The sequence below is a fragment of the Centruroides vittatus genome, unplaced genomic scaffold (assembly GCF_030686945.1).
Source record: "Centruroides vittatus isolate TY-2023 unplaced genomic scaffold, ASM3068694v2 contig_290, whole genome shotgun sequence".
NCBI lineage: Eukaryota > Metazoa > Arthropoda > Arachnida > Scorpiones > Buthidae > Centruroides > Centruroides vittatus.
Genome location: NW_027121846.1, coordinates 392813 through 416078, shown reverse-complemented (window position 1 = coordinate 416078; position 23266 = coordinate 392813). Strand labels below are relative to the sequence as shown.

At 36.5% G+C, this 23266-nt stretch overlaps 1 protein-coding gene across 1 annotated transcript; it reads left to right on the top strand.

The window, feature by feature from the left end:
- The first annotated feature begins 1366 nt into the window (after nucleotides 1–1366).
- On the top strand, nucleotides 1367–12405 carry LOC136972327 (glucose dehydrogenase [FAD, quinone]-like). Its single transcript, XM_067266882.1, has 11 exons — nucleotides 1367–1451; nucleotides 3819–4021; nucleotides 4086–4275; nucleotides 6646–6777; nucleotides 6874–6995; nucleotides 8188–8358; nucleotides 8421–8574; nucleotides 11471–11634; nucleotides 11707–11884; nucleotides 11954–12176; nucleotides 12267–12405. Exons 1-11 carry the CDS (start codon nucleotides 1367–1369, stop codon nucleotides 12403–12405), a joined length of 1761 nt encoding a protein of 586 aa, XP_067122983.1.
- Nucleotides 12406–23266: the final 10861 nt, after the last annotated feature.

The following is a 23266-nucleotide window of genomic DNA, read 5'->3' as shown; positions in this document are numbered from 1 at the left end:
TATTCTGTTTTGATAAATATGGAAACACATTATAACTATAACAAGAGCAGGAGAAAAGTAATTAAATTTTAATCTCGTATTTAATATCATATTAACCACAAGTAAAAATTTTCTTCTAAATTCAGACAGTCCATTCTAATTAATTAAACTTATTAAAGTCAATTTCACTATATTTATATTTCTGCTTAAATTTATCTATGTTATATTTTATTAAAACAAATACAATCCTGTACTGTTATCGAAGAAGAATGTTTAGTTTACAAAATATTAAAAACAAAACTTATAAAAGTATTACAAAAATCGAAAGAAAAACGATAACAATGCAAAACTGGCAGAAAGGTGTCAGATAAAAAAGTTAGGCAGATCCAGCAAGGCTACGCGTTTTAGGCCTTTCTACCGTAATCAAAAGGAGACCAAATAGGCAAAGTGTAGTCAGAAACATGTCATTTCCACGGAGCGTTTTCGCAAGGCAAGGAAACTGTACACACAGATACTGCACTTTCGTTATTCTATGTGTGCGAAGTCTTTGTAGAAATGTTTTTATTTAAATTCACGGTGTTCCTTTTCTTTTCTTTCAATATTTTAAGAAAATTTACCTTTCTTTTCATTTTTGCACCTTCTTCAGTTATAGAAAAGTTCGCTAAAGATCACAAATTACTTTCAAATAACCGTAAAAGTTCGTTTTTGCAAACGAGTCAGTAAGTTATACGAGTCATAGTTTATCGGTTTCGACTTAAACCTAATGTCGCGTGAATATCTTGAAGTATTTACTTTAAAAAACTTATTTCTCATCTACTTTCGAGATTACTTTAAAATATAATTATTGTGTTTCTAAATGTATTATTTTAAATTTTGTTGACGATTATTCTATTGATAATTACTTTTCCATTATTTCACATAAAGCTTTCTATATTTTTAAATTTTTATCAGAGACTTCTATAAAATCCTATTTAATTTAACTTTAATTTAGATTGCATAGTTAATTATTTGCTTCTACTTTTATAAAACTTTCTTAAGATAAAAATCATATAAATGTAACAGTAATTCTGACAGTATTGATCTAGTTCAATGGGATTTGTTCTCGAAATAAAAAACATTATTTAAATTATTTTGATTATAACTTTATTTTTTATACTAGAAATTAAACTGGTTATTGTTAGTCTACAGTTTATGCAAGTATATATTATTATTTTAGATGACTATTAATGATTAGCTTACAAGTTCGATTGGTTTCCTTCGCCTTAAAACCTAAATCATACACGTCAAAGTCATCACGTGATATTGTCTCGTATTTAGAGTAACAGGCGAGACGTTGAATTCTTACTGATCGTCATTAATAGCAATGAACGTACTCAGAGCGCTTATAATGTCAATAGTTGCCTTTTATAGAAAGAAAGACGAGAAAATAGAAGTTTTGAAACATCCAGAATGGGAATATGATTATATTATTGGTAAGTTGCATTAAAATTAACAATTAATTTTTACGAATTTTAATAGAAATAAGAGTGAATTTTATTTTCATTAAATGTAATTTAATCGATTTACTTTTGTTTAAACAAAAATTCAAATCACTGTGGCCTTTAAAATACTTTCAGAACGTACTGATTACATTTTGTTTCTATAATTTTGTAGAGGCTAGATATATTTTGTGACATTTGGCACAAGCATGGCCTATGAAACATTTATTTTAAATGGGTTATAAAAATAAGCTTTATTATAGCATTCTTTCATACGTGTGTGTCATACATCGATACATCTGTAAGATATATTTTTCGCCGGAAGGAAGAGGAAGAATAACTGATATGAGAGCGCGTGGCACATCTAGATTAAAATTAACATAGCGAGTTCTGGTTATTAATTAATTTTTTTAAAAATTAATTGCAAAATTTCTGGTTATTAATTTTTTTAAAAATTAATTAATAACCAGAAACTTTGCAAATTTTATAACCATACAAAAATCCTTTATATACCAGTATTTCCCATATTTTCTAATAATGACAAAACACAAAAAAAATAAATTTATTCAAAATAAAATCAGTATTACTAAATTAGTACAACCAAACAGTTTTCTGCATTAGAATTGTATTTACAGTGAGCGTCAAAATTCTCTCAAAGAATTTGCGAGAATACCTTAAAGAAATGGAAAATGTTACAAAGAAAGTACCTATGCATTTGGGAGGATTTCGATGCAAATAAAAATATATATCTTGTTTGTAAGAAAGTACACTTCAATAATCAGTATGGCCTTTTTTCTAATGCGACTAGGTATAGAATTAATAACAATCCTGCGATCGTACAATGTTCTTTTGTACTGCTCATCTTACACACGTTCACATAATGAATGCTTTCAGTCACAGCAACATAGTCAGATAAGCGACGTTTAAGAAGGGACCAGATTTGATCAATTGGGACGAGATCAGGCTATTGAGCAGGCCATTCATCATAGGATCATAATATTAATCTGCTATTCAGATTAATATAATGTCCTAATGTGCTCCTGCTTGCATGCTTTGGATCATTATCTTGCTGACAAATGAAAGAGTTCTTGTCAATGTGATAATAGTGAACAGATTGAATAAATAGTTTTCTAGTAAATAACGCTTCGACCTGGAATGCTAGGTATGACACCTAATAGAATTAGGTGTCATACCTAGCATTCCAGACCCAAAATACGTAATACAACTCTAGACTACGAGACTAGCACCAGTTTCAATGTTGTTTGTATTTCTTGTTGGGCTACAATTTAAAAAAATTGTAGACTTATAAATTTCCTCATCGTCCGTCTGTTTGTCTGTGTTTAGTCTCGAGAACGGAGTTAGATAGATAAATGCCGAAAATAAATATGGAAAGATATGAAGATTGAAACTTACGTTATTTAAGTTCAAATCTTTTCTCCTAAAAAGAGTTAGATAGATGACTGGCTTTTTGCTGACGGAAAAGTATAATGTTTTAGGACAAGAAATTACTAAACTGAGGTGGACAGCATATGTTGTAAATTAAAAAATTATTTAAAATATGATTAACAGTTTCAGCTCGGCATTGTGACGATGTTACAATAAATAATTGCCCGTTTTATTCCGTTATGGATTTCATCGATGTAGTCCACTCTCGTTTTCGGTCCTCCGTGCCAACTCTATAAATTTTGGTTTCCGCTGATTATACAATCTTCTTCTAACCTTCTGATGTCTAGGGTTTATAGCATTTGGCAAAGTCAAAAGGTTTTTTGGGATTGTTACATTTTCGGCTTCTGTGAATGGTTGAGGTACCCAATTTTATTACTAAACCATCTTACAACTTTTTAAACTTGTGATGACATGCCGCAATGTCCATTCGTTATCAAACGTACACAGTACTTTTCTATTTGGAAGCTCAATGTTTTCTCTCTTCCAGACATTAAATTTTGATAATGTAACAGCTCACTATTTTTTGTTTCTGGATATACTCGAACGCCCAACGCCAACTTCTAATGCTGTTTTCTCAACAGATATTCCTTTCTACAGCAGGTCCACATATAATATTTTTTCTCAGTAGACAGCTTCCTCATGCTGAAGTACTGTAGATCAAGCAGAGCTCATTTTGTTATTGATACGCAGTAATTGTAATGCAAAAAACCATTTGGTTCTATCTACTACTGTTTCCGAGAAGTTTTCTGCGTACACCTCGCCAAATTAGTTCTTTAAATCGAGGTGTTACTGTACTATATAATATTTTATTTTTTACTAGTATAAATGATTTTATTTTAAATAAAACATTATGAACAAAACAAATCACCAACAAAACAGATAACATATTATATAAAGCATAAAATATTTTTGTAGTGGGAGGAGGAACTGCTGGGTCGGTCGTTGCCAGCAGGTTATCAGAAAATCCTCATAATAAAGTACTATTATTAGAAGCTGGAGGCAATGAAAATGTATTTTCCCAAATACCTATTTTGGGTGCAGCTTTTCTACAAACTTCAATGGATTGGAATTATGTAACCGAACCTCAGAAGTTTGCTTGTTTTGGTTACCAAGGACGAGTAAGTTTATTATAGTTATTTTATACTAAATAATACAATCAATTTTATTATACTTTATCTTAAGTCCTCAAGATGGTCGAGAGGAAAAGTGTTAGGTGGCTCCAGCTCCATCAATTTCATGTTATACAGTAGAGGGAATCGACGAGACTTCGATCGTTGGGCTCGAGGAGGAGCGCATGGATGGAGTTGGGAAGAAGTGTTTCCTTACTTCCTTAAGTCTGAAGATAATAGGGATATTAATGTTCTAAGGAACGGTAAATATTAAAATATTGTTTCTGTATTAAATACTGAGATAGCTCGTGTAGATAGTTTTAATTAATATTAATTAAATTGATATACAGCTAATAGATAAATAGTAACTAACCTTATTAAATATCTTATACAGAAATTTATTGTAAAATATATAATGTTCTTTTAATTTTTCCTTAGTTAATAAATAAGTAATTAAATTTTACCTGAATACATTTCGCAAAATATTTTCGTGTTTGTAAAATGTATTCAAGAAAAATGTAAGATAATATTATGTTTGCGACTGCTATAAATACGATCGTTGTATAATAATTTTAAATAAATAATCTTATTTATTCAGAATAATCTTAATATCTGGTTTCTTATTCACTTCTAATAACTACTGTTGAATTTTGCCTAAGAAAAATTTTGAATTCAGTAACATTATACATAGCAGTAATGATACCTGAAAGAAAATACTGTAATTAATAAGCCTTTTAAGTCACTTCTTGCAACATTATAGGAACACTAAACACGAGTTTATGATCTGCAATTTAGTTTCAGAATCATGTATGAAAAAGGAGCGTTTGAATTTGAATTCAATTTTGCATAAGTAAGATTATTTTGTGTACTTGTAATGAGAATATTTAGAATTCTTCTTTTTCTTAATCTTTTGCCTTTGGACTTTTCCTTTTTTTTTTTTTTTTTTTTTTTTTTTTTTTTTTTTTTTTAACTCTTTCCGCCCTGTGGGCACTAAGAGGGCCTCTTATAGCAAGCCCATTATGGGTTCGGCCAGGCCCACAATGGGGCGGCCGGGTGGTGAGGGACGGGGACCGACATATCCGGACAGACCACCCCCGAAAAATTCCTGGGGATTTCTCGACCCGTCCGGATTCGATCCCGGGTCCCCCAGGGCGGTAGGCTGCTAACCTTGACCGCTCGGCCATCCGGCCGCTGGACTTTTCCTATTAAGTGAAAAACATGCATTCCGTTTTGTTCTGCACAATGTGCATCGTTGTAAGGCCAGGAACACACATGCGTAAAATTGTGTGGCAGAAAACTGAATCAGAAATCAGCTTTCAGTTCAGTTTCTATTTTACGATTTTATGCCAGAACACATATACGTAAAAATTCTGGCCGAATAGGAAACACCACTCCACTAACAGTGCTAATTTTATTAATTTTTTCCTCTCATATATCTATCCCTTTGTACCTGCTATTTTTTCTCCGCTTCCTCTGCTATAATATAGAAAATTTAAATTAATACACTTGTATTCCGAATTCAAATAAAGAACGTGTAATCTAAATAGTAAGCCTATATATCGATTCTACTAGACCTACCTGTTATTTGAAATGTTGTACCTATAGCCATTTATAAACGTTGTTTAAATACAGTGTCTTTATACATGACACTGATGTGGTCGAACGTATTCAATAAACCCTTCTATTTCATTTATTTTTTGTTTTTTTCGAGACCGTCACAATTATAAGATTAACCCTCATTGCCGCCATTGTTAGAATAAAAACCACGTGTCTACTTTACCGCCACAGAAAATATTTCTCTTTATTGGAGGAATTTTGGCGTAAAAAGTAGAGACAAGTTCTACTCTTTTTTTCAGTTCTGTTTCAGCCAAAATTTCAGAAAAATTTTTACGCTTTCTGTTTTATGCTAGATTTTACGCCGAATTTTATGCATGTATGTTCCTGGCCTAACGTATGAATATTAACCCAATATGGAAAATCACATACTTTATAACAATAGCACAAACTAAATGCTTGCAGTGTCTTATCGAGGGCTGTGAATTTTAATGTATCGAATGAATCATATATTACACTCATTGGTTGAGTTTCAGTTCGATGGTGTGTGCGTGTCTGGTTTCGTCAAAGATTCGTGTATCGAAAGAATGAATCGTTCTAAATTCAAGTATAAAGCATTATTGTTTGTCTTTTGGGATAGTTTTTACTAATAACATAAAAATTTTAGTAATTCTACAAGTCATTTAATGTATTTCAAGAAATTAAAATTAGGCTACTTACAAGTACATAAATATAAATCTGCAAAACTTGCAAGTTTCATACGACTAAAAACGAGTAACAGATATATTTAGTATTGTGTTTAACCCTAATAAAATATTAATCCTCAAAAGAATGATAAATAAGAAAGGTCATTTGCATGTAAGCAAAAATGAAAAAGAATCATAAGTGTAAAGAAGAATATGAAAACAATTATCCAGACTTACTACTGACCGATACTTCACTCATCTAATGAGTCCTTGGAGGAGTCGACAGAATTCTTTGTTTCTAGTTCTCGTTAATTTTTCTCATCATCTAATAAATTTAATATTTCAGTATATTTTATAATGGACAGATAATTATGATTTTTTATGTTTCTAAAGGATACCACGCTTCAGGAGGCTATCAAACAGTTTCTTCTCCGAATTATATAACTCCTTTAGTAAAAGCATATATGGAATCTGTTTTATTAAATGGTCATACCATGAGAGACTTTAATGGACCTATTCAAACAGGTAAAATCATTTTAAAATGGTTTTCACTAAAAATAATTTCAAACTTTTTATTCAATATTGATTTTGTTGTCTTTCGAATTATGTATTTTGTTCTAGGTTTTGCTTTTCCTCAAGCGTTTAAAAGGAATGGAAGAAGATGCAGCAGTAACAAAGCATTTCTACAGCCAGTGAAAGATCGTCCTAATTTAACTATTTTATTATTTTCGTTTGTAACTAAGGTAAGAAACTATGAATGCATATGACTTCTGCTAATTTTTACAAATTGTATGTAAAACAATTTTAAAAATCGATCGATTCAATATGTGTCAGACAAATTCGGAAATTTATTTTGATGCAGATAATCTTTCAGTGATCTGAGTAGCATACTAGATTCCATTAATTTTCGCAATTGGCAGTTTGAAACGGAAAAAAAAACACACAGGAAAGTAAATTGGAGTCACAATGGTAAATTTTTCATTTTATTCAGAATAATTTCTTTATAGACAAAAATCATTCTATTTTGGGAACAAGGACAAGACTTTTAGTCTAAGCCAGAACAAGGTATAAATTTTCATTAAAAGAACTAATGCAGTAGATCATCCATATTTACGACATTTTAGTTTAAGAGAGACATTTGGAACGATACGTCGCCCCGAACATCTCTAATAAGCTGAAATCTCATAAATATAGACGTAACACCTTGATTTTGTGGTTAGAATTTTTTGTTTTTAATCTCAGAACGGATGAAAGCAAAATTTCCACTAATTATAATAATATATGCTCATTCCGCACAGTATTATTCATTAACTAGCATATTAGCTGTTTAAATTTGAAAGGGTTTTTTACACTTTTTTGCAGCATTTAGCGTAAAGATTTTACGAAAGATAAAAATACTCATTTGAAAAATAATATCTTTACACTTACTCTCACAAAGATTTCGCGGATCGATACACGGATTTCACAAATTATAACGATTAAAAGATCACGAATTCGTGATAGACGTGCAATAATGATAGACAAGTTCTCGAGATTTATTCTAAACTTTTTCGAAACACGCGATATTAAGCAGAATAGTGGCAACGGATTTCACAAATAAATGATTTGGTTTAATTTATGTACGGCAGAATGTTCGTGGGAGAATGGTTCCTGGGAGGTCTTTTATAAGAAATTACCGCCTTTTAGGTATTACTAACGTGAAGAAAATTCGAAAATCTTTACGTGACTCATAATAGATGGAGCCATACACAATTTTAACTTTTTATGCGGGAAAGTTACGCAATTCGTTGCTGAATGTTTTATACATAAAATTATTTTTGTTACTATGAGCGAGTTTCAAAATAATTACATTAAGCAGACTTTATTGTACTTAATTAAAATATTAGAATTTTTTTCTCTTTATGAGAAGTTTAAACATTAAATCTAATTTTTTAGATTGTTTTCGATCAATATAAAGTCGCTAGAGCTGTTCGTTTCGAACGTTTCGGTAGATCTTTCATTGTGTATGCCAGAAAAGAAATCATTGTGTCTGCAGGCGTTATTAACTCTCCACAACTTCTAATGCTATCAGGCATCGGTCCTAGAGAAGATTTACACAGACTAGGGGTAAATATTTACTCTTTTAATAATGACATAATGATAAGTATTAATTATTATTTATTATGAAGATTCCAGTAATTTCTGATCTGCCAGTCGGATATAATCTAAATGATCACGTAATAACATATGGAATGGACTTCTTAGTTGACGTTCCTTACACGTATGTTCTTTATCGTCAGTTTAAGCCAATACACTTAGCCCAATATTTTAAACATGGAACAGGTAAGTTTCTGTTTGTTGTATTACTGTTTCTTGTATTATTAAGAGTTCAAGTCGTACATCACTAATAGTGATGTACTGTACGTCTTGAACTCTTCGTTACTTATTGAACTTACGTCTTGAACTCTTCGTTACTTATTAACTTTTGTACTCGTTTCTCATAAAGATTTTAGTACCGAATATTTGTTATCAAAATTATCATGATTTGTCCAAAAATTTATATAGAAAGTTATGCAATTATTATATTATGCAGTTATGCAAGTTATTTATATAGAAAGTTATGCTGAACTGGCTTCATCCGAGAAACCCGAAATCTAGTTGAAGTTTTAGTGTGGAATCAATTTCTCGATTCCACACTGTAACATATATATATCGGTTTTAGCAATTTCTTTATTTTTATATAACACACCAGTAACTGCTAAATCACCTGTGAATAGCATAGTTCGTAATTATAGGTGATAATTCACTAAAAGTTTTCATAATAGAGGCACCGTCATTTGTGGCTGCAAATATGTAGCTTGCTAGGTCCAAGTTAAAAATTTGTAGCCTCTCAAAAACTGGTTTTTAATGATTTCTCGGCATCGCAGGAACAAGCTATTGGAACTATCCCCAAATTAAAATATTCCACAAAAATTGTATACGTAGATATTCAAATATTTGCGATTTCCTTTACTAGACACTTATCCAAATTTATAAAAAAATTTTCCCATTTTTCTTAATACAAATCAATTCGTATGTTTTACGTTTGGCATTGTCATAAAATATATAAATGAAATCGAGAATATTTATTACCAAAAAACTGGAGAGTTGTGTTTTGGTAATGAATATCATCGTTATTAAAAAGACACTTTTATGAAGAGCGTATTGAAATTCTATTAAAATACAATCTATCCACTGCATAAACTTTCGCTATTAGATTTAATTTTTTCTAAACTTTCTTTTTCACGAAATTCACAATACTGGCTTGTTTTTGTGAGCAGGAAGAGACATTAAGTGTTTCTTCTTACAGTGGTACTCGTACTTCGAATTTAATTCATTCCAGGAGGCCGTTTGAATTCTGAATTGTCCGAAGTCCGAATAAATTTTTCCCATTAGAAATAACGGAATGTGAATTAATCCATTCCCGGACATTAAACAATAATCATTTCGATAAATATAAACGGAAATATCTATAATTTATGGTGAAAATAACACAATCAACTGTCCTAATAATAAATTAAAACATGAAAACAATAAATAAAATAGATAAAAATACTGTACAGTGGTGCCTCATATAACGTACTTAATCCGTTCCAGGTGCACGTCCGTTAAGTGAAACGTCCGTTATACGAAACGCATTTTCCCATAGAAATACATGTTAAAATATCTAATTCGTTCCGCAGCATAAAATAACCGTACTGTATCATTAAAAAAATGAACGTGGGTGCGTTCTTTTATTCCTCCGCGTAACTCCGCGCGAGCGACATCCGTTTAAAAATTCCTGCGGAACGCGTTCCTGAATTCCGGTGGGAGTGCGCGCCGTCAAACGGCAAAAACGGCCGCTTGTAGCAGTAGTTTACGGTGGAAAGCAACTTGGCGTCCTCCATGCCTCGATACTTTCGTTTCCGGGTCTATTATGTGGTTTTATGAATGAAAATTTAGAAATTGTGAAAGCGCGAGTTAGCGCACGCGGTGATGTAAGTGTCTTTACGAAATTTTTCGAATGGTAGCCGGCATTCTACTTTTTTTCGTGGCTATTTTGAATGCTCTTTCAACAAATAATCCATTTTATGGTTAAATTTTACAATTGGAACCCTTCTTTTGCCTTTAAAAGCTCATATTTTAGAATTATAAATTCCTCCATCACGATACTATTGATAGTGCGGGCGCTGCCATCTTTCTTTCTTTCACCGTAGTTCCTAAATGCCTACAAACAGCAGCGCCCTCCCGTAGTAGCGGACACGCAGAGCGACCGCTATTAAAGAACGCACCCATTGAGCAGTCACCAATTATGCCGGAAAGTCCGTTGTTCGCAGCCAGTCCGTTGCTCGAGTCACGTAACGGCCAAACAGAAAGTCCGTTGTTCTCAGCGTCCGTTATTCGAGGCGTACGTTATACGAGGCACCACTGTATAATAAAATGAAAATTGCATTTCCTAGTCGTACACTGTCGATATTGGGATCATAAATATGGCAGCTAGATCCACCACACATGACCCGCTTTTATGTTTCGCGATAAGTTTTTCTCACATCAATCGTCAATATATACAACCTTCTCTTACGCTTCTTTGCTTCCATATACTTGGATGCTATGATTAATAAGTAAAGGTTATGTCTGTTCTAATTCACAATGAAGTGCTGATTTAAGACTTCAGACTCTTGACAGATCCACATTATTCAGTACCGTATCTACTATACATTTGTTTGACAGTATACATTTTGGGTTTCATCTCTCTTCCGTTGGGATGATGTTACAAAATCGTTAGGTTTTTAACGTAAAATACAAAAAACAATCAGTTTATCAATATTCTTTACAACAGTCTGTTATATTTTAATATGAACTTTAGTTTACATGGATATTTCATCAAACATTCGTTTGACACTTTCACCGTTCAAGACGTTAACTCCGCAAATTGGTTTGCAAAATCACACTTCCAGAATTCTTTCAAACCGTTCCTTTGGTTTTAATTCTAATTTGTATGAAATTAAATTTTACTTAAATGCTACTAAAGATTTATACTAATTCAGTATCCTTTATTTGTTAAATTTTACTTAAAGAGAATTGCCAGAGAAAAAAATTGTATATGAATATAAATCAGGAGATAATTGACACGTGTCTGTGACTCAAAAATTACGCTTTTTCACATAAACTTTGTACATATTTTCTTTGAGACCAATTTTGAAAATTTAATATTTTTCAGGACTTTTAACAGTACCAGCAGGCTTCGATGTCACGGGATATATTGATTCAAAATATGCAAATAAATCAGATGATTATCCCGATATTGAGATGAACTTTGTCTCTTTCACTGCAGCATTTGATGGAGGAAAAATTTTTCGTTGGGTTCTTGGATTGAATACAGAGGTCAGTTGATTTAAGGCCATTCTATTGAATAATTGAAATAGTTTGATAAACCTTATTTTAATGTTTATACAGATATGGGAACGTTGTTATAAACCATTTTCTTACCGAGAATCATTTGCTATATTACCTATTTTACTCCGTCCAAAAAGTCGAGGGTATATAAAATTAAGGACTGCAAATCCTCACGATCATCCCATCATCCAACCTAATTATTTATCTAATTTTGAAGATGTTTTAGCTCTAGTTGATGGTATGAAATGTTTTTGTAATTAAGTACATAATTTCATAAAATAAGTTATGTTTTATTTGTATGGTTTAGCCTTGAAAGAAGTTCTTAGGTTTGGCAATTCAATAGCGTTAAAAAAATACGGAGCTCGAATATTTCCAAGAAGAATTCCTGGATGCGAAAAATACGTACAATTTAGTGATGAAGATTTGCACTGCATAGTAAGAACTTTAAGCACAACTTCATATCATGCAGTGGGAACATGTAAAATGGGTGCAATTGAAGATCCAACTACAGTACTGGATCCCAAACTTAGGTTTGATATACTGGATACTTTAGAATGTTGAAATTTACAGTTGGAAACATTGTACTTTCATTTTCATTATTATTCAATTCTCTTTTTCAGGGTAAAGGGAGTATCGAGATTAAGAGTTGTTGATGCATCAATTATGCCAATTACGGTTTCAGGGGCTCACAATGCAGCAGTACTCATGATTGCTGAAAAAGCATCTGATATGATACACAAAGACCAAAACTTCTGGTAGCAAACTCTGAGGACGTAGTTGTACTCATATAAATATTTTCTGTAAAAAAGTGTTGTTAGAATAAAAATAAACAAGAAAGAGACAAAGAATGCAAATAAATTTATTTACATAAATTTTATTTATATAAGACATCAAATTTCTCGGTTTACAACAGTTTTTGTGTAAATATTTTGACTGTTATGTATTCATTTCCATATGCAAATTAAATCGGTGACATTTAACAGAACTAGTTTTCGTTTCTCTTCTAATTACTAGTAAGAGTTCTTCGCTTAGGTGCCATTTTATTCAAAATAAATGACATCAGCCTACTGACAAAACTTTGATGTAAATAATACACAGTGCGGCAATTAAATTCCGGGACTGAAGCTATATCTCAGCAACCAGTAGCAACATCTGTTTAAATTTTATGTCATATGAAGTTTGGACATATATGAACATAACCTAAAACTTTTATTTAAATCGGTTGACATTTATCATTGTTTTTGATATTTTGTTTATCAGTTTATTTTGTTACATGTCGGAAAACAATAATGGAACAACGTGCTGTTATTAAATTTCACGCTAAACTTGGCACAAGTGCCACAGAAACGTTCAAAATGATGCAAAAAGTGTATGGAAGTGAGTGTTTATCACGGTCAAAGACTTTTGAGTGGCACAAGCGATTTTTGGAAGGCAGACAATCACTGGAGGACGACAAACGTGTGGGAAGGCCAATAACAATTCGAACAGCAGATTCGATTCAAAAAGTGCAAGAATTTGTATCCAACGATCGCAATGCGACACTGAGAATGATGGAACAGGCATTAAACATTAACAAAGAGACAATACGACAAATTCTTAAAGAAGATTTGGGCAAAACAAAAGTCTGTGCTAAATTTGTTCCGCACACACTAACCCAAGAGCAAAAATTGATGAGACTAGAACATTCCAGAGAGATTGTACGAGCAGCGAATAACAGCTCAACCTTCCTCAAATCAATTGTTACTGGTGACGAGACCTGGTGTTTTCAATATGACCCACAAACAAAACGTCAAAGTGCCGAATGGAAGTCAAAATCATCACTTCAAGCCAAGAAAACACGAAAAGTTCCATCAAAAATCAAGACGATGTTCATTGTTTTCTTCGATAGCAAAGGCATCATCCACCGTGAGTTCGTCCCACAGGGTCAAACAGTTACTGTTGCTTTCTACTTGGGAGTTTTACAACGATTAATGAGAAGAATTCGTCGAATTCGACCAGAATATCGCAATTCTGATGACTGGTGTTTGTTACACGATAGTGCACCGAGTCACACATCATTGATTGTTCGTCAATTTTTGGCACGAAATCAAGTCTGTGTGTTGAATCATTCGCCGTATTCCCCCGATTTAGCACCATGTGACTTCTCTTTATTTCCAAAAATGAAAATGAAGTTGAAAGGACGCATTTTTAATGATATTGAAACCATCCAAAGAGAGTCTACGCGCATATTAGAGGCAATACCGAAAATTGAGCTTGAGCAGGCATTTGAATCACTATTGAATCGCTGTAAAAAGTGTATTGAAGCAGGAGGAGAGTATTTTGAATAATTTAATAAAAGGATTTGAATAAAATTGTTTTGTTTCATTTTTATAGATCCAGTCCCGGAATATAATTGCCGCACTGTGTAATCCTATTGATAACAAAGTTTTAGAAAATCAATAAAAGAACTCGAGAAGTTATTTTTATAAGCATTTTAATACCGGAGAGGTGAGTTCAATAGCTGAAATGTCGGGGAAGCAAAACTGGGCGTTTTTTTGCTTTTAATTGTTTTAAATGAAATCAAAAGTCAATTAAATGCAATAGGGTTAATCTATATCAAATAAGCTTCAAAATGATGTACAAAGCGTAAGTGTAATTCATCCGCAAGTATCTGAACGAGTTGAAATAAATATATATACTGTACTGTAATGCAAATTCTATTCATTTTTGTTTTTATATGTATTTATTAACTAAACCGATCTACGAAAAATTCCAATTACTGAAAATTTATATTTGTAAAGAAAATAACATAATGTGAGATGAATATAATAAATGAATTGTATTAGTTATGAAGTAATAAAAGTTTATGAAATACAAGAGATTTGTACTTATGAAATACAAGAGATTTCTGAGGACGTAGTTGTGAAATCTGGAAGTTAAAAACCTAGAAATTTCTGAATTTGTTCACTCCAGTTATAAACGACTTAATCAACAACATTCCATACCCGGGAAATTGTTGACCCTCGAATGGCAACGATTGTCCCCTAACTATCAACAAACCGTTATTCCTTCGGAGCAGGTAGATCATCTTGCACGATGGTTTATAGTTAGCGTCCGAACTAGTCGTTTATTTAATATCCCGGGAACACCTCTGGCCCTAATAGTGATTCGTTTTCGATCACGTGACAAGTTTTCCCATCAAAAACTTATAAAAGACGCTTCCTTCCCCCCCTAAGGGGCTCCTTCGTCTCGCTTTTACGACGTGCACTACGCCATCCGCCGGACTCTCAAAAAGTTTCTAAGTTCTTTAAGTGCCACTGCCCTGCCTACGGAAAAACAAGCTCTACGTGCCATCGGCCCATTACCGGATTCTCCATCAGCCAAACTTTATCGTCACTTCTGATTCCGTCTATTACGGACTTGTTAAGAGGTATGAAAAATAATTGTAAACTCTCTCTCTCCGGCCCCTTTTGTATACGAGGGTAGAAGTGTACTTTAGTTCGTTTAGCTTTCATTAAATTTTGTTTTTGTTATAAAATGGTGTCTTTCTTGACTGTCGGCTTCGCCTTATCGTCGACCCCATCCTTCCTCCTCCTCCACTCGCGTAACGCGTAACGCGCCGTCGACGTAACAGCCATCCTTGACAAGTGAGTCACGGGAAAAAGAGGTACGACTCCCTCTTACCTCCCCGAGATCTCACACATTGGTGACAATCGAGTGGGTTTTCGACTTATTCGGCAACCCCCCCGATTTCACATATTGGTGTCAGGAGTGGGGTTCGAACCCACGCCCTCCTATGAGGACCAGATCTAACTCTAGTAAAGCCTCTAGGACCCCTCCTTTTTCCTCTCGAGAGATCCGAGGCTCAAACTTTGACTTAGAATGTCCGCCTTATAGGACTCCTTCGAAGCGAAATCGAAGAACCTCCTCAGTACGAATCACTAATTATACTTCCGCACCTAGCGAAGCTACATTTGACTGTTACATAGGTGGCAATCCCGCTATAGTGCAGATAGATACTGGTGCGAAGGTCTCACTTTTATCAAAGGTTTTCGCTAACTCTATGAAAGAAAGAGTACATATAGATCATAACAAAGACACAGACCTTAGAAGCGCTACGGGACATGTAATTCAGACCTACGGTATTATTAGCCCTACTTTCCAGATAGGAAATCTGCGCTTCCCCTTTGCCTGTTGCCTAGTTGATCACGATGTCACCTCTCCCTGTGACGGCATCATAGGCCGGGATATGATAACCGACAAGGGATTCTGTATTGATTTAAAGGGCCGAGAATTAACTATCCCTCCGCAGACAGTGATACCTATTCAAACCTCAGGGAATAATAAAAGAGCGGGAAGGATTCAACAGAACCAACAAAGGGAAAGAGGCCCGAATAGAGATAATAGAACACGAAAGAGAACAGAGGCTCCTCCACTAGAGGAAAATGTCGGCTCAGCGAAAAGGTCGTACCGGTCAACAGATCGGGAGGAAGGAAAAGGAGTAGTGTTAATTGAATCCTGTCAACTTCCCCCTATGACAGAGAACATAGTTACTGCTAGAATTGTTGGCGATAAGCGACCTAGTAAAGTCGGAGTAATCGAAACTGCTTCCTTCGCTCAGGAAGGAGTTTCAGGAGTCAATTTGTTGGTGACCCCAAATAAAAAAGGACAAGTTCCCGTACGTCTTCGTAATGACACTCGTAAGACAATTAAGTTAGAGAAAGATGGTAAGGTTGGCACCTTCTTTGAGGCTATCGAAGAAAGTGAGCCCGCAGATACTATAAAGGAAGGGGCATCCACGAACCTATCGAAAGCAGAATTGAGCCACCTTTTTGATTGGACTGGCGTCCCCCGGAACGAGAAACGAGATCTCTTAAATTTACTATATAAATATAGGCATGTCTTTGCCGTGAATGACTATGACCTTGGCTACTGTAATATTGTGCAACATACAATAAATACTGGCGATGCGGCACCTATCTATTCGCCTCCTTATCGCATTCCCTACGCCCAACGCCAACAATTAAACGATATCATAGATGACCTCTTGGCCCATAATATTATCGAACATTCTACGTCCCCTTGGAGTTCGGCTGCTCTCCTAGTTAAGAAAAAGGACGGATCGTTACGCTTAGTAATAGACTATCGTAAACTAAATAAAATCACTAAAGTAGACCCGTATCCTCTGCCTTTAGTGCAGGAATCCCTAAGCCTAATGGGACAAGCGAAATACTTTTCGACGATGGATACGATTTCAGGATTTTGGCAATTAGGAGTAGGTGATAAGGAAAAGACCGCATTCTCTACGCCAGACGGCCACTATCAATGGAATAGGGTTCCGATGGGTCTTAAAACAAGTCCTGCGGTTTTTGAAAGGTCGATGGATTTCATCTTACATGGTCTCAAAGGAAAGACATGTCTTGTATACATGGACGATATACTAACATTTAGTCCAGACTTCCCTAGTCACCTAAAACGACTTGAACAAATATTTCAGAGACTCGGAGAAGCAGGCATAAAATTAAAACCTAAGAAATGCCATTTCCTGCAACGCCAGATAAAATTTCTGGGTCACGAAATTTCAGAACAGGGTATAAAACCCGATCCCGACAAAATAAAATGTGTTCTAGAATTCCCGAGACCTGAATCCGAGCGAGAAGTCCGCTCTTTCCTAGGACTCACTGGCTATTATCGGCGGCACATAAACTCTTATGCCACGATCGCTAAACCCTTGACTGATTTATTACGGAAAGATGTGCCGTTTGAATGGGGCCTTAAGCAACAGGAAAGCTTCGAAACTCTTAAACAAATTTTGACGTCGGCACCATTATTGAAGTCCCCTGACTTTACAAAACCTTTTATTTTGGCGACCGATGCGTCAAATTTCGCCCTGGGAGCGATATTATCTCAGGAAGAAAACGGCCAGGAGAAGCCGATTGCCTATGCGAGCCGATTATTAAGGAAACCCGAACTTAATTACAGCACTACTGAGAAAGAATGCTTAGCCACCGTGTGGGCAGTGAGGTATTTTAAACCCTATCTTTATGGAAAAAAATTTACTATTGTCACAGATCATAGACCTTTGAGATGGTTATTAGATTGTAAGGATTCTACTACTAATTCTAGATTATCGAGATGGATCATTTTCCTTCAAGAATTCGATTTTGATATTATCTACAAGGCCGGAATTTCACATAGAAATGCGGACGCCCTTAGTCGTATCCCAATACGTCAAATAACAGAGGTTGAACCCATCTTCTCCGTGCCACAATTAATAAATGCGCAACAACGTGATGATCGATGGAGACCCCTTATCCAAACCTTAAAGGATGGTGTAACTACAGGAACCTATAATAATCTTAACCTAGAGGATTATTATATCAACGAGGAGGGTGCCCTCTGCCACAAGGGCAGGAATAAAAAACGTGTGGATTGGTGGGAACAAATTGTTATACCTACCGCCTTAAAGGAATATATCCTGTTTACCTACCATGATAATCCACTAGCCGGTCACCTAGGAGAATTAAAAATGCGTACTAAAATCGCAAACTCGTTCTATTGGCCCGAAATGGCAAAGGAAATCAGGAATTATTGCCTAAGTTGTCAGAGCTGTGCCAAGCACCGACGACCGGGTCGACGGACAGCAGCCGAATTGCAACTGTTTGCCCCCCTTTCTCATGTATTTGAACGAGCAGCAATGGACATTGTCGGTCCACTCCCTCTTACGACAAACGGCAACAAATATATCCTAGTATTTGTTGACCATTTTACTCGATATGCGGAAGCAATTCCACTACCGGATGTAAGTAGTAAAACAATTGCTAAGGCCTTTGTCACTCACATCATATTGCGACACTCTACTCCTAGGCAATTATTAACTGATAGAGCGCCGAACCTAATTTCTAAGATGTTCGCAGAAGTGTGTGAATTGCTACACATAAAGCGGCTCCTTACTACCGCCTACCATCCAGCCTGCAATGGTGTGGTGGAGAGATTTAATAAAACTCTAGTTGATATACTATCTCATTATGTCTCGCAAGATCAACGAGACTGGGACGAGTGGATCCCTTATGCCTTATTCGCATATAACACCTCCGTGCATACGTCTACTAATGACAGCCCATTTTTCCTACTATATGGGAGAGATCCAACCTACCCTTTTGATTTAGTTACAAGCCCTGCCACGGTCTCCTATGACGTAGAAGACAATTTCGCTTCGGAATTACGTCAACGAATGAGACACGCTCATCAAACAGCTCAACTATATGCCGAACAAGCCGCCGAGACGAGGCAGGAACTACACCGCCGACAAAATAAGCCACCCCTCTATAGAGTGGGAGATAGAATACTACTAAAGGAAGTCGTCACGCCTAAAGGCCTAAAGCGAAAATTAGCTCCCCGGTGGACAGGACCTTATCGTATTGTCGAAATTCTAGGACCCGTCAATTTCAAAATAGAAAATATCCAAACCAAAAGAACACTACATGTTCATGCTGACAGAATTAAACCTACAACTGCTCGTAAGGAGATTAATCTAGAAACTGATATGACGGCCGATCAGTCCAGTTTACCGCCGACACAAGAAACAGTTACGGCGGCGCCCCAAACTAATATTCCCATTGACCCTTGGGACGAATTCATCTTGACCTCTATTCCCACTCCGCAACCGGAAGAACAACCTGAATCCGAAAGTGAGAGCGGAAGTGAGAGTGAAAGTGAGAGCGAAGAACCGGAGTTAGAGAGCGAAGTTACTTCCTCTGAACCGGAAGAGCAAGAGACCACTCCTCCCTATGCCCTTCGGAGTCAAGGGCCCGTGCCCGACCAGCCGTGGGTGCTTCCGAGACCCACTCGCAGCCGCATCCCGCGTTTTATTTCCCCCGCGACCAGTCGATCGTCTTCTCTTTAACCCACAATCCTACCTCTTTTGTTCTCCTTTTTAACTTACGGTAGCGATATCTTAATTAAAACCCGTATCGTCTTGTCGGTGTCTTATTGGTCTTTCTTTTTCCCTTTCAGACCTTCATGGCCGCCCCTGGGCAAGATCCTGCCCTCACGACCCTTCTGAGTTGTCCTATTTGCTACACCGTGGTACACCCACCTGTATATCAATGCACCAACGGACATATTGTGTGCTCATCCTGTCGACAAAGAATTACTACTTGTCCCACGTGTCGGGAGACCCTCGGGCATATTAGGAGCCTGGTGGCCGAGCAAATTGCCTCTACCTTGCAACTGCCGTGTACGAACGAATCCTACGGATGTACGGCACTTTTAAAGGAGGCGGACAGGGCGACTCACGAAAACACCTGCCCTTTTCGACCAGTTGATTGCCCTTTCACCCTCCACAATTGTAACTGGAAGGGAGAGTTAACTAATGTACTCTCACACATACAACAAGAGCATAAGCAAGTGCCCCTGTTACGGCAGGCATCTCTAATTTTTATGGGTATCCCCCTTACCCGATCAACTTCGCAAATTTGGGCCACCATGCTAGCCTGGAATAACCAAACCTTTTTACTTTCCGTAACTAAACCCTCCAGCTACTCTCCTTTTTGTATTCAAGTTTTCTTACTCTCAAAGCCCCCTGAGTCTTCTACCTGTCGTTATACAATCACATTTAAACGGGGCCCTAATACACTTTGCTGGAAATCCTCTTTTATCCCGATATGGAGTCTTGCTAATCCAAGCCCCCCCCTCCCCTTAGAATTACCCTCTGATCTAGTATACTCATTCTGTGGCCATGGCAATTTTAAATTTCATTTTGAGCTTTCCACCGATTAACGAGCTCCTCTCCTTCCCCTTTCAGAATGGCGGACTCCGAGGAATGGTGGAATCCCGACCTCCCAACCACGTCGACCAATCGAGGGGAGGTCGATATTACCGCGCTTCGGGCAGCTTTAACCTTCGCCCGGATGCAACGACAAAAGGGAGCCGTGCCCGCTACTCTTATTTTGCCCCTTGGACACGAATGCCCGCCGATATTAGAGGAATCCTTCCGAGAGGAAAATCGGCTTAGTCAAGAATATTATGATCGACAGGAAGCCATAACTCCGCACGCTTCCAGGACCCCTATTTTTCAACCCCCGGCTCGAGGGCGCTCCAGACCGTCACGGGCCGCAAGATCGGCCCAGCGCCCCCACATCACTAATTAGCTATCTATATTCCTCTCCGCCACCTTTTTGCATTATACCTATATTGTAGTCTCATCACTTAATGTATCATAATACTTGTAACCGTGTAACCAGGTATGGCATATATACGCCCAATATATATAATTAATATTTTCATAAATAGGTGTACTCTCTTAATAAAATAGTGTTTTTATATTATGCCAGAATGCGTGTCCATTTTTTTTCGTTCGACGCGACCTCCGCGACTAGATAATCGACCTATCTCCGTAAACCCCTCTTTTAGCGCTCGATTTTTCCCGTTTCGACCTAACGGAACCTCATCATTTGAAAATTATCATTATTTATTCAATAAGGAAAGCTACTTCATTATAAAAGCCACGGGGATCAATTATTACTAACACCCTTTCCCTGTTACAGGGGAAGAAATACAACCCCCAGAAGGTGGATATAAAACGCACCTCAGCAACAAATTCAACATGCTTCTCCTCCATGCTTATTTCCTTCTTCAAGTTTTCCGTCTCACGACGATGATCTTGTATTCAGAACAACAGGAATTCACCAAAGGAGTTGTCTTCCTACATCGAGGGAATTTCTTAATGACCGCCAGTCACTGGACGTTGGTCACCGAACTCTCCTTCGAACATTTAGAGCGCCAAATTCAATTTATCTCCCAATCTCTGGAGTATTTAGACACGAAGCTTCAATCCCAAGAACATGTTCCTACCAAAGGCTTCGAATTGCTGCGAGCTTCATTTCTTAACCATCATAAAGAATATCAAGAGCTCGCCACTTTAATCACATTGCCTTTAATCCCAAAAACCAAGCGAGGTTTAATAGACGGCGGAGGAAAAATTCTAAAATTCCTCTTCGGAACAGCTACTTCCGAAGATATTACAACCTTAAATGCCGAAATCTCTAACATCAATGACCAAAACGAGAGAATTATTCATTTACTGCGCTCACAAGCCACCTTATTGAATGATACTCTAAATATCAGCAAAAATAATCGACACCAAATCTACGTGTTATTCAAACGACAAGAATCATTTAAAGAGTTATTAAATCGCTATAGTTACGAACTTGCGTTTGAAATAATTAGTCGGATACTCGAATTCTCTATTCAAGAGTTCCATCTCCAACTAGTAGCCTTACGAGAAGCGATTGATATACTAGAAAAAGGTCAACTAAGCACCTATTTCGTATCACGAGAAATCATGTTACGTACCCTCCGAGACATTCAACTACAGCTTCCGGAAGGTTACGCAATGGTCGAACCTATAAGACCTGACACGCTATTTAAATACTACCAGTGGATTACCACCCTGGCTGTAGCAGTACCTGGCAAGTTGAGAATCTTTGCTAAGATCCCATTAATCACCCCTAGTGGATACTTCGATATGTACGAAATTATCAAATTTCCTACATACATACCTGATCTAAATACATTCGTCCAAATCCAGACTAATTATCCTATAGTCGCCTTATCCATGGACAGACAGTCCTATATGTTATTACAACACTATGAATTAATAATTTGCAAAATGGATCACTTTCCTATTTGTTCCGTAGACGGACCTATTCAGCGTTTCCCTCAACAAAGTTGTGAATATGCACTATTTAGTGGCAACGAAGTCGCGGTCAAAGACCTTTGTACCCGTCAAATCGTTCCACAATTTCCGCCAATTTTTAAGAGGATTGATCACACTAGGATCATGGATTTATTCTATTCCAAATCCTCTCACCCTAACTATTAGATGTCCCACTCGACATCAACAATCTCCATTTTCATCCACTACTCATAAATTAAACAAAACGGGAATACTCCATCTCCCAAACGCATGCACCGGCTATGTACCTGGATTCGTCCTTACTTCGCCGTTCCGAATGCAGACCACCATACAATTGGAGATAGCACAACAATTAATAGTGCCACAACTAGAACAAATCGTCAACAAATCTGAGATCCTGTTGCTGCAAAAACGCCTTAAGGATCCTGACCTCCCGAAACTCACATCGGACTACGATATTCGATTAGCAGACCGTTCTTTGAACAACGTCCAATACGACCTAAATCACCTGTTACGGGAGCCAACAAAATCATCTCCCATAACTTACCCATCTTTAATAATAACCATTATTGCTGGTTGTCTAGGCGCTATCCTCACGGGACTTTGTTTATGTTATAGTTATCGCAATTACTCACGATGCAAGAAGTACTCAAGATGCAAGAAGACCCGTGCGACTAGTCACCAACCTCCACCGGAAGAGGAACACGAAGAAACCGCCTTCAACGGAGACGGAAGTCCGCCTTCACCTAGTGCACAACCGGGCACTTCTCACGAAGAAAACCCCCGAGGCAACCCGACTCCACGAAAACAAAAATCTATTGTTCAATCCTATTAACAAGGTCATCCCCACACCGCCATTTTCCCTTTTATTCCTCATTTTAACGTACTAACGTTTATACCTATATTCATAGATTTGTCGCGAACGATTCTAATATTTAGTTC

Coding starts and splice junctions, on each gene's coding strand:
- LOC136972327 (XM_067266882.1), top strand. CDS start 1,367: ATGTCAATAGTTGCCTTTTATAGAAAGAAAGACGAGAAAATAGAAGTT. Junction 11,885..11,953: donor TGTTTTAGCTCTAGTTGATG/GTATGAAATGTT, acceptor TGTATGGTTTAG/CCTTGAAAGAAGTTCTTAGG. Junction 12,177..12,266: donor GTACTGGATCCCAAACTTAG/GTTTGATATACT, acceptor TCTCTTTTTCAG/GGTAAAGGGAGTATCGAGAT.